We start from the raw sequence: 12,489 nt of genomic DNA on the forward strand, positions 1-12,489 counted from the left end.
CTCGAGGTTAAAGAGACATGAAGGGAGAAAGGGATTCCCACAGGACTGGGCCACTTACCTATGTGTCCCTGGTCATATAGATTTTAAGTTCTGAAGTGGGGGCTCCTGGCTTATTCCATCACCAGGGACGGGGAGGATCTTGATCTCTAGCATACTCCTTGGGGGTTGCTGGTGAATGGCAGTGAGATAGCTGTCAGGACCCCTCACCCAGGACAGAGGACCCTTGCAAATGCTTCCACAGCCGTCTGTGCCCTGACAGAAGCCTGAACAAAGTGGTTCAGACTCAAGGTGGCATGTTGCCATCTGCAAGCCCTGAGATTCTGAGCAAAATGTGGACCTACTCAAAGAACCATCTTGAGAATGGAAGACATGGCCTCACCTCACTGCTAGGAACTGAATGTGTGTCCCCCAAATTTATGTGTTGAAATCCTAACCCTTAAAGTGATGGTATGAGGAATTGGGGCCTTTGAGAGGGAATTAGGTCATGAGGGCAGGTCTCTCAGGAATGGAGTTGGTGCCCTTACACAATCCCCTCACCCTGAACCCTCCTCCTCTTTCTATCCTAAGAGGACAATAAAGAAGGCGGCAGGCGACCATCCAGAAGAGGCCCTGGCCTGACCCTGCTGGCACCCTGGTCTCAAGCTTCCGGCTTCTCAAACTCTGAGAATCAATTTTTCATTTGTTTTGTTTTCTATGGGGGATTCCACCAGGTCCTGCTAGCCAAGCCTTCTACCGCTGAGCCACACCCCCAGCCCTTTTCTATTTATTTATTTATTTATTTATTTATTTATTTATTTATTTATTTTTATTGGTCGTTCAAAACATTACATAGTTCTTGATATATCATATTTCACACTTTGATTCAAGTGGGTTATGAACTCCCATTTTTACCCCGTATACAGATTGCAGAATCACATCAGTTACACTTCCACTGATTTACTTATTGACATACTCATGTCTGTTGTATTCTGCTGCCTTTCCTATCCTCTACTATCCCCCCTCCCCTCCCCTCTTCTCTCTCTACCCCCTCTACTGTAATTCATTTCTCCCCCTTGTATTCTTTTTCCCTTTCCCCTCACTTCCTCTTGTATGTAATTTTGTATAACCCTAAGGGTCTCCTTCCATTTCCAAGCAATTTCCCTTCTCTCTCCCTGTCCCTCCCACCTCTCATCCCTGTTTAATGTTAGTCATCTTCTCATGCTCTTCTTCCCTACTCTGTTCTTAGTTATTCTCCTTATATCAAAGAAGACATTTGGCATTTGTTTTTTAGGGATTGGCTAGCTTCACTTAGCATAATCTGCTCTAATGCCATCCATTTCCCTCCAAATTCTATAATTTTGTCATTTTTTAATGCAGAGTAATACTCCATTGTATATAAATGCCACATTTTTTTTATCCATTCGTCTATTGAGGGGCATCTAGGTTGCTTCCACAGTCTTGCTATTGTGAATTGTGCTGCTATGAACATCGATGTGGCAGTGTCCCTGTAGCATGCTGTTTTTAGGTCTTTAGGGAATAGTCCGAGAAGGGCAATAGCTGGATCAAATGGTGGTTCCATTCCCAGCTTTCCAAGAAATCTCCATACTGCTTTCCAAATTGGTTGCACCAATTTGCAGTCCCACCAACAATGTACAAGTGTACCCTTTTCCCCACATCCTCGCCAGCACTTGTTGTTGTTTGACTTCATAATGGCTGCCAATCTTACTGGAGTGAGATGGTATCTTAGGGTGGTTTTGATTTGCATTTCTCTGACTGCTAGCGATGGTGAGCATTTTTTCATGTACTTGTTGATTGATTGTATGTCCTCCTCTGAGAAGTGTCTGTTTAGGTCCTTGGCCCTTTTCTATTTTGAAAGAGGGTCTTGCTAGATTGCCCAGACAGGCCTTGAACTTGTGATCCTTCTGGGCCTCCCAAGTACCTGAGATTGCATGCATGACTAGAACAGGCTTCTGTTTTTGTAAGCCACACAGTCTGTGGTGTTCTCTTGTCACCAACTTAGATACCCACCAGGATATTGTGAAGATCCAATGTGGTGAATGGCCCCTAACCCTCCTGAGCACTGGTCTTCACATCTGTAGCATGGGGCCCATGTCTGCTTCCAAATGTGGTTTTAAAGGGCAGAGAGCATGACTGTAGGGAGTTCGGTCACCAACAGCAGCTGGGCAGGTAAAGTGAACTGGAAGGGTGGGCTGAGTGTGGTGGGCGGGTGAGCCCCCCAGCTGTGACAGAGCACTGGCGGACTTCACCATCCGGGGATTTGGAAGAGCAAGTCTGTTGTCCATTTTGACTTTTTAAGATAAGCAAGAAAATTTTTCTAGAAGCTTCATTAGTTTTTTAACTTTGAAAATTAGTGAGAAAGTTTCTAGGCAATGTTGTAGAGGCCATTGGTGGTTGACTGGATCCTGATGGCTTTCCAAATCCTTTGCCATGGGATGTTGCAGGAGGCAGTGTATTTCCCCATCCCACTGGTGTTGGGTGTGTCTTTGTGACTTGCATTGGCCAATGGCTCAGTGTGAGCAGGTGTGTGAGTGTGTGTGTGTGTGTGTGTGTGTGATTTTTTTTTTTCTGGCTTCTTTTCCTCCTGTTACCCACTAGGGCGAGGCATGCCCGGGGGTGTCATTGTCCCAGAAACAGTCATGAGATGCAGACCAGAGGCAGCACTGCTCCAGCTGATCCAGTTTTATTAGTGAGAAAAAGGAAAAGTGAAGATCATTAGGTTTGTTATCCACCTTCTCTCTTAACCCACAGAAGAAAACCACAGGCCACTGATATTTTGAGATTATTGCAAAGCAAAACCCAACTCATGTGGCACCCTTGGGTTCTTGGTTTGAGACAACCAAGGTGACTGGTGCATATATGTGCTTGACAAATGATGGTCCCTGTGATGATTCTGATTCTGACAAGTCTTATGGGATTTATAGTAGAAGTTAGGCTTGGCTCACTCTCTGGTCAAATGTTTGTTTTGTGCTGACCTCTGAGAAACTTGAATTCATCCACCTCTGTCTGCGAGTTGAGTATCCCTTATTCAGAATACAATAAGTGCCTGTGTCCCTTAAAAACAGCATATTGTTTTTTAAGTCCTTTGGGTATAGACTCAGGAGAGTAATAGCTGGGTCAAATGGTGGTTCCATTCCAAGTTTTCCAAGGATATAGCAGCACAATTCACAATAGCTAAACTGTGGAACCAACCTAGATGCCCTTCAGTAGATGAATGGATTAAAAATGTGGTAAATATACACAATGGAATATTACTCAGCAATAAAAGAGAATAAAATCATTGTATTTGCAGGTAAATGGATGCAGTTGGAGAAGATAATGCTAAGTGAAGTTAGCCAATCCCCCCCAAAACAAATGGCTAATGCTTTCTCTGATATATGGTGACTGACTCATAGTGTGGTAGGGATAGGAAGCATGGGAGGAATTGACGAACTATAGATAGAGCAGAGGGGTGGGAGGGGAAGGGAGGGGGCAGGGGGTTAGCCATGATGGAAGAATGTGATGGACTTCATTATCCAAAGTACGTGTATGAAGACATGAATTGGTGTGAACATACTTTATATACAGAGATATGAAAAATTGTGCTCTATATGTGTAATAAGAATTGTGATGCATTCCACTATCATATATTTAAAAAAATAAAAGCAATTTTAAAAAAAGAATACAAGAAGTGCTTGGAAAAAGAAGTACTTCTAAAGTTTTTTTTTCAAATTTTGGAAAATTTGCATAAACATAATAAAAATGAGATGTTTTAAGGATAGGACACAAGTCTAAATACAACTACTCATTTTTGTTTCATACAATGTTATACACACAACCGGTAGGAGTTTCATACAATGTTTTTAGTGTACCTGCATATTTTCTTGTTTTGTATTGGAGGTTGAACCCAGCATTGCTTTACACTGAGCTACAGCCCCAGCCTTTTTATTTTGGTCTCACAAAGTTGCTAAGGGCCCTGCTAACTTGCTGAGGCTGGCCTTGAACTTGCAGTCCTCCTGCCTCAGCCTCCCCGTTGCTGGGATTACAGGCATGCACCCTGGCTCCTGGCAGTGCTCCTGCACCTTGACTGTGGTCTATCCCATGAGGTCAGGGTGAAATTTTCCACTGTGGATCATATCAGTGTTCAGAACATTTTGGATTTTGGATTATTTTGGATTTAGATTTTTTTAACTCAGGATATACAACCTACAGGAATTAATGTCACCCCCAAGTTGTACCATAGAGTAAGAAACCATTTGCTACTTCATGGGACAGTGTGTAATAAACAGTGGTTTCACGATTTCTTCCTTGAGAAATTCTGAGTTTATCTTCTTTATCAAGATGTATGATGGGGTTAGATATTAAAGATATTGATTAAAATGATCACACCTCTCAGAATTAGTGAAGTCCAGTGGGATGGTGAAGGGAATTCTGCAACAACAATATACCTTGTAAGGAAAATGCAAAGGGAGACTAAAGAACCAAGTCCCCTGGAACCCAGATGGACAATTGACCATAACCCGAGATGCTGAGATGTCTCAGAGGTTGTAGAATCAAGATTTTTAAAGACAAATAGCTTTGGTTACATAAAAATGTGTGGAGCAGCATCATAAGAGGGGAAAGCATAATCAAAAGCAAATGAGCCATGAGCACTTGGTGTTTTCAGGAAATAAGGAGGAGTGCAGGATAGAGGGAATCAGTGTGAGTAGAGAGGGGCTGAAGGTTAGACTGAATGGTAAACTGAGGCCAGGTGTAAATTGACATGGAGGCCGTAAAGGTTTTGTTCTAAAGATGGTGGACATCAATCCCTGCATTTCCAGGGTGCACATGCCATTTACCATCCACAAGTGGGGTCTCCCTTGATGCCTTAAATCCAGGCTGACCAGTGACTGTCTCCGTCATGGGCAATGGATACAAATGACTCAGTGCCAGTTCTGGACAATGGCGATTTATATTTCCTCTGTCCTAGGATGCTGTTCCTTGGGACACTGCCTCTCAAAACCCATCATTTGTGAGAACTCCCCAGAGGGGCTATAAAACACTCCAGTTACCAGTCCTGGCTGAGCTCCCACCCAGTACCCAGCCCTGTGAGTGCTCCATCTTAAATGTTCATCTCCGTCAATGATGACTTAGTCTGATGACTCCAGCTGGCACCTGCCACTCTAAAGTACCACCCAGCAAAGGTCTTGGAAGGTCAAATCAGAGTAGTAAATCATCCTCTGGGGTTATTAAGTTTCAGATTGACTTGCTGTACAACAATAGACAGCCAGAAAAGGTGTTAAATTGTCCTTGCCATCACCTGTAATAATTGCTTATATGGGTTTTACTTTGAAGAATTTATAAAAGAAAACTTAAAATGGTGAGGTGAAGTGGAGGAAAAACTGGAAAGGCTCTCAGAAGAACACTAGTGAGAAAGCAGTCAGGCAGCAGTTTCCATATATTTCCTGTGGTTCTCTTCCTACTGGGCTCACAATTTCCCCCAAGAGCTGTGCTAGGGAGGCGAAGTGATGTTCTAGAAAAAAAAAATGAAGCTATGAGTCAAGGGATATATAGAATCAAATCCCAACTGTGTCACCCATGGTAAACATAACTAGGGGTGATCACCTAGTGGAGTCGACTCTTAGTTTCTACTCAGATGTCCTTGGCGAAGCCAGCTGTCCATCCCAAGATGCTGTGGCTGTTGGCATCTAGTTGACTCCTGCCCTGCAGAACGTCCCTCAGCTGTTCAAAATGTGGCCATTTTGCTTTGGGGCTATAACCCCCTCACACACCTCTTCATGGTCCCCAGACAATGATGATTGGTTACAGGTGCACAGAAGTGGGTCTCGAGCACAGGAGGGAGCACAGGAGGGATGATTGTGCAGAAGGTCAGTGCTCCAAAGCCCTCTCCCATGGATCAGGCCCAGGAATAGACTATAGAGGTCCACAGCTTTTCTTGTCTCCCATCTCCTTCTTTTCCTGCCTTCCCCACTCCCTAAAGGCTCTTCTCCAGAGATAATTACCTTAACAAATCCCATGCCTCCAAATCTCAGATTTGTGCTCTGCTTCTAGGGATCCTACCATAAGACAAACCATCTCCCTCCATTTTTCTTTTCCAAATGCTTTTCTCCAAAATTTACTGAGAGGATAACTTGACTTGCTTAGCACTCAATAAACAATAAATGATAACAGATTTTCTTTTTCATCTTTCTCATTCATACAAAGTGGAAAAATATGAGGAATGTTCTTTAAACGTCAAAGATCCTCAAGTGAATTTTCTACACTGTGATTAGGAACCTTTCAGAATTACAAACCAGAGAGACCTTGACTTTTTAAAATGTGGGATATTAGTGATTACTGGAACAAGTTACTATATGAATCATTGGAAATAACGTCTAGGAGCTTGACTGGAGTTCTCTAGTGCAGAGTGAGCATCCAGGAGGGGGAAGCTGCTGCCTTTCCATCCAACTCCAGTCCACACCCCTCTACGCTTCCCATCACTGTGCCTTCAGTGGGCAGTGCTCATGGCAGAGAGGGCACCCCTGTGTCTGCCCCAGAAACCACAGTGGGTAAGGAAAGGAACCATGCTTTACAAATGCTGGCACCTCGGTTTCAGGCTTCCCAGCCTCCAGAACTGTGGTGAGGAAATTTTCCTGAATCGCCCTATCTATGGGATTCTGTTATCACGACACAAAATTAAGGCTGGCTTCCCTGCTCAGCGCCGCCTGTCCTCTGCCCCCAGGTGTAAGACCCAGGCAGGCTGCTTTCCAGGGTCCCTCAGCTGCAATGAAGTGGGGCATGCATAATCAAGACTCCATCTGCCCTGGGCAGCTTTGCTGAGGCTTGGAGGATGGGCTGGCATGGGTCCTAGGCTTCTGTTTTCCCTTGCTGCTTGTCTGTAAGCAACAAATCCATTTCATGTAACTCGTTGCACTTAAGTGTGTTCTGTCTCCTCTGCCTCAGACAAGTCAGTAGCCAGGGCACAGTGGACCTGCTTCACACAGCTTTTATGATTCCACTCTATTTGGAGTCCAGACCATAAATCTAAGGTAATTGTGAGCAGATTGACACACACACGTGGTAATTGTGAGCAGATTCACACACACACACACACACACACACACACACACAAATTGCCAGATTCTCTTACTTAGGTCATTAACACAGTTTATTATTGGCACATTACCAGTAAAGCATACATAAAATACAGCTGTTTTGTAACACACGGAGCCACTGTGTCTTTACATGTGTGGAGGAACATATTAATAGGCAAATGGAAAAATTAGTTCTCTTATAAAGTTTCACATAAATACACTGGAATAGTCTAAAATGAAAAGTCCCCATAAAAGAACCAGGTGAGGGCTTTACAAAATATCATACAAGAAATATACTATGAAAAGGAAGAACAGTCAACTCAGATACAATTTAAAAAAAACACACAAAAAGTTTTAGATTTATTAAACTGCCCACAAAATTAATGGATTACATGGCTTGAAAATATTTGGATCAACAGCAACTTTACAAACGCATACATTTTTTTTTTCAGGGTCCAACTGTCTTTCTTTACATAAAAAAAAAAAAATCTGCCTGGTGTCTTTGATGATAACAAGACATTTCTTGTTTCAGCTCTTGGGCTAAATCGAACCAACTCAGACTCAAGAACCAATCGACATCAGTTTGACCATAAGTTACCTGGCTGGACCCTCTTGGCTGTTGCTCAATGGGAGAAAGAGGCAAAGGAAAAGAAAAATAAGGGTACATTTAAATTACTTTCCAAAAGCTGATTTTTTTCTTTTCGTTTTTTACTGAAACAAGAAACTCTCAAATGCAAGTCAAAAAGCAGAAAATATTTTACAATATTAAAAAGTCACCTGTAGTTAGGTTCGGCATATTAATGAGATCCTGAGCACTGAGCACGCATGGGCAGCATGGCCTTCGCTGGATGCATGAAAAGGAAATTCAACACAAACACGCTGATAAGACTGTGCCAGGAGATGCGCTAGTGTTTTCTCTCGTTTTAATTACCATCAGTGCCAGTATCTGTATTTCCCGTGAAGCCCTCCAAGGAAGGGTCATGGAAGCTTTATTTGGAACGATCCTCTCAATTAAAAAAGAAAAAAAAATGCAAAAGAAAGAAGAACCAGATCGTAGTGGTTTAGAAATAGATATTTGCATGGAAAAGTTTTTTTTTTTTTTTTTTAATTTCTCCTCCTTCCTCTCCTGAAAGTAAAGGTCTGCGTTTGGAATGACACCCCCCAGGCCTATGGATCTGGTGCCGTGGGTCATCTTACTGGGAAGCCTGGGGCGGGGGGTTTTCTGATTTGGTCTCTTGCGTGGCGGGAGGTTTACTGTTCCATGGGCTGTTGTTCCCCAGGGCAGGTGAATTGTTGAAGTCCTCTTCGTCGTCCATGCCGTTGGCCGCATCAAACTGCGTGTTTTCTAATCTAGTGATTAGCCTTTCGTCCTCGTCCCCAAACTCACCTCCCATCAGAGTTGGCTCTCCTACCACCATCACATCCTGTGAATAGCAGCTGACATTATTACAGGGAAACCTTGGGAGAGAGAGAAGCTCAGCTTAAAATAATAGTGGGAGGAGCTGGGAACCTAGGACACAACGGGGCCAAGTCTCAATGTCGGGGCCGAGACGCATATTGGATTTCTACAGGAAATAAACATCGCCTCCTGACGTGTAACAACCACGCGAGTTTATGTCCTTAGTGCGCAGCCTGACACCGGAGAACGAGCAATGCTAGCAATCTGCAGAAATAAAAAAATGGATTTTTCAAAATTAAAAAAATCCACGCTTTGAACTTGCTGACTCTGGGGACTTTGGAGAGGGCTGTGGAACCTTCTGCTGGGTGCTTTTTCAATACCTCCAAAAATCCGCCACTTTTATGGAGGGCCCCGTGGGCGGCTTTGGAGACTAGTGGCGAATAGGGACACGCGGAAGGTGCGATTCTGCAATAGCCACACAACTCGGTTTTCTCTGTCCCAAGGATGGCATACATTTTAATTGAAGACAGAATCTCTCTTTTCTCTACTCAGCTAGGCCCTTTTATGCAGCCAATATCCTTGACATTCTGCTACTTAATTATGGTAATTAATTTAGGTAAAGTTTTCGATAAAAACAATGTTCACACTGATTTGACAATTTGCATAGCTAATTAAGTCATTAGCAAAAACCTGCTGATTGCCAACAAGCCCTGAATTTACCATCTGTTATTTCATGGTGCCTGTCACCTAGCCCCACACAGACAACCCTGCTACCAATCTGGACAGTAAAGAGAACCAGTCTGTCCAGCTGGTACCATAAAAGGAAGATGAAGAGAGCTAATTATAATTACACTGATGAAGCCAGTAGTCATCAGAAATGGAAGTGGCTAAGAAGAATCCATCTAATCACTCCTTTAAGTACAAATTGTCCTTCCATGCAAACAAGAAGCCACCTACTGTAGCTGGGAGCCCTGCAGAGGCCACAGCTAGAGAGCCCAGGGACCGAGCTTGGTACAAGGGACGCACACACAGGCACAGCTCTGGCCTTTTTGTTCAAAGAGGGCCATATGTGTTGATGGGCAGCCTGGCTGTGGGACAGGACACCTGTCGGGTAGATTCTTCTGGACAGGTGCTGAGCAATATTTTACTAAAAAGTTCAGTGACTTCAGGAGCTGAAACTACTGCTCTGGCCTTCCTAGGGCCAGAAAAAACAGGTCTGGGCCAGAATGTGGGCGGAGTCTCCTGGTAAGGAGGCTACATCAATCAGCTGCTTGGACAACTGCACAAAAGTTCTTTCCCCTGAGGCTTTGCCAAAAGAAGGTGTCCCTGGGTGGTTTAGTGAAATGCTGTCTGTGCTCAGAAGGGCCAGGGGGATCCTTGGATCCCCCTCAGAATTCCGAAGCTGCCCAATGAACAAATCTCTGAATCCCCACCTGGCCTTTGGGATAAAAAACCTTGCTTCTTGTTTTATTTTATTTATTTATTCCCCCACTCCTTTGAATTAGGTGAGATGATCCATAGATTTCCAAACGGTGTTTTCTGATTAGTTGCTCCTCCAAGTTGATAAAAAGACATATCCCTGATGGAGGACGTGCGAAAATGTGAACTGGGTCAACTCAGCAGTAAAGGTGCTAGCAGGATATTGAGCTGGGTGCTTCGAAGAACATATTTGCTAGGCAACGAAGAGCCGGAAATGACACTGACATGGAAGGAGACTCGGGAGGACTTAAGATGAGATGCAAAACAGACACAGTCTCTCTGACTGGCAAGAATGACAATGGGATTTTGGATGGAATGTGGCCACCACACAAATGTGTGGACATGACTCAGTTATCTGGGCAGCTGCCATATGACCTGGGGGTGTTCAGGATAAAAAAAAAGTGTTACTTAGTTACAGGCCATTGGGAGGCTGCACTTATGACCGGGAACAAAGGTAGGCAGGAAGGGTAGAGCAAGACTGGCCACAGCTCAGCAGGAGGGTTAATCTATTTTCTTGACTGGATACAGAGCACTTTGAAGGTCTTGGAAAACTCATGCATTAGGTGTCACCAGGCAGGGGAAGGGTGTTAGAACCAACCACAGGGATCTGCCTTGGGATTGACTCCAAGGTCATCTAGAGGGGCTGGGAGGAAGGATGCATGATTTGAAAAACAGGAGAAAAACAAGAAGCAGCCAACTTAAGCGTGACTTTAGAAGAAAAGTCCCCAGCACTCCAGATGCAATCCTTGTATTAGAAAACAACCATCATGCAAGAAAAGGTCTATGAAATAGTGGTTCAAATCACTTCAAATGGGGTGACGTAGGACTGGGGGTGGGGGCAGTGGATCTTTTTTATTTTTCTAGGAACAATTGGGAAAGATGGCCAGGCATAGGCATTTTTAGGCATTCTAAGCTCTAGAGATATGCCACATTTACTTTACTGATTATAAAAGAAATATAGCCTTAGGTCAGATATAGAATCGTGTGTGTGTGTGTGTGTGTGTGTGTGTGTGTGTTTGTGGTATTTGCATGACTGACAGGTGGCAAGCTGTAAAAAGACTGAGAAGGCTGAGGACTTCATATGCACACAGACACTTGAGGTCACTTACAAAATTATATGCACATTTCTACTTGCTTCTTTTGAGCCTTCACACCAGGATAGTGATTCTCTGTTCTGACTGACTTTCGCGATTTGTTATCCTCACACAAAATGAATGGAGACACAATGCACATTCTGGGCTTCCTTTCACTGGGGATGTGAGCCGCATCTCCCCCACCCACATCTCCAAAAGTCCCCCCACGTTGGTAGGGAGAGTGCATTTCCTTCCCAGCTCCAGCTTGTGTGTCCCACAGAGGCAACGGTGACCATCTTAAGTAGCCCAGGTGCCCTCAGCTCCCCACAAGGCCGACCTCTGCTCCTGGACTGGAGGCCCGGAGGTACCGCCAGCTTTTCCCATTTCACATCTTCTCACTAAATCCCCGTGCAAGGACCACCAACCTCTGAGGAGGACTGGAAGTGACTCCTTTCAGGGCCCCTCAATGCTTCTCCTTAAATTGGCCAGAAGGGGTCACTGCTGTTGAATGACACAGGTCTCCATCCCTCCCAGGGTTGAGGCTGCAGTTCGGGATCGCTCCTAGCCCCTGCTCATGGAGTGAGAAGCAGAATCCAAGGATTAAACCCTACTCCTGGCCACATACACACATTGCTGCCGCAGCAGCTACACCGATCATGGCTGTGGTCCATGGACAGGCAGCTACTGCCTGCAGACAGCACTTCCATTTAAATAGTAGGAGAGGGTCAATGATTCAGTAGGTAGACAGGGTTAAAAGATGTGGTCACTACAAGCTATCCACGCTTATCACTGAATGTCCATTGAACTCGAAGACACCTAACAATCTGCACATTTTCCTAACCTGTTTGTCTTCCCCATGTCTCTGGGCCATCTGAAAGTCTTATTTAATCAAAATATTTTTAATTGCACAGTATGAGGATAATGCTGCAATTGAGCTCTCCATTTCTAGTGGTGTTTTGCCTGCATAGATTTCAAAGGGTTTTAACCCATGAAGAACCCTCTTGACACAGGGTCCTTCATGAAAGTGCAGTCGTTGGATTGGAGAACAGGAGCATAATGCAATAGAAAAAAATAAGTGCACTTTGAAATAAAATGGAAAGCATTCCCATGAGACCAAGTCTATCAAAAATACACAACATGAATGTGTAGGCTTCTACTCTCGGCTTCACACCCTGGCAGCCATCCCTAATGGGTGGCCACCAAACCCAGTCAGGCTGAGAATCCTTCTCAACACTGTACTCCGAGCCTGCAAAAGAGAGGAAACTCTTTCCATCCCCGGATTAGATCTTGAGCTCTTCAATGTCAATGACAGCACTCAGTCATTTTGTTTTGTTTTTTGATATTGCTATCACCAGAATCACCAGTGCCTGGCACAGTGTGCAAAAGAGCAGGATCTCAGAAAACACTTGCTGAACTGACTTGAATTCCTGCATCTGTTGGTAGGCATGTGTCACTTCCAGAATTCTCTGAAGTGTACTGCCTTCTTTTG

At 44.2% G+C, this 12,489-nt stretch overlaps 1 protein-coding gene across 11 annotated transcripts in view; it reads right to left on the minus strand.

Annotated features, from left to right (window-relative positions):
* Positions 1-7,111: 7,111 nt before the first annotated feature.
* LDB2 (LIM domain binding 2) overlaps positions 7,112-12,489 on the minus strand; it is a 346,376-nt gene continuing 340,998 nt past the window's right edge. For 4 of the 11 annotated variants that reach the window (XM_081303136.1, XM_081303135.1, XM_081303134.1 and 1 more), the window contains exon 8: positions 7,112-8,473. In XM_081303136.1, coding sequence (XP_081159262.1) covers positions 8,243-8,473 — 231 coding nt within the window. In that variant the 3' untranslated portion in view covers positions 7,112-8,242. The other 7 variants (XM_081303139.1, XM_081303137.1, XM_081303141.1 and 4 more) reach the window with 4 other exon arrangements.

This window comes from Spermophilus citellus, assembly GCF_964194105.1.
Source record: "Spermophilus citellus genome assembly, chromosome: 8".
Lineage (NCBI taxonomy): Eukaryota > Metazoa > Chordata > Mammalia > Rodentia > Sciuridae > Spermophilus > Spermophilus citellus.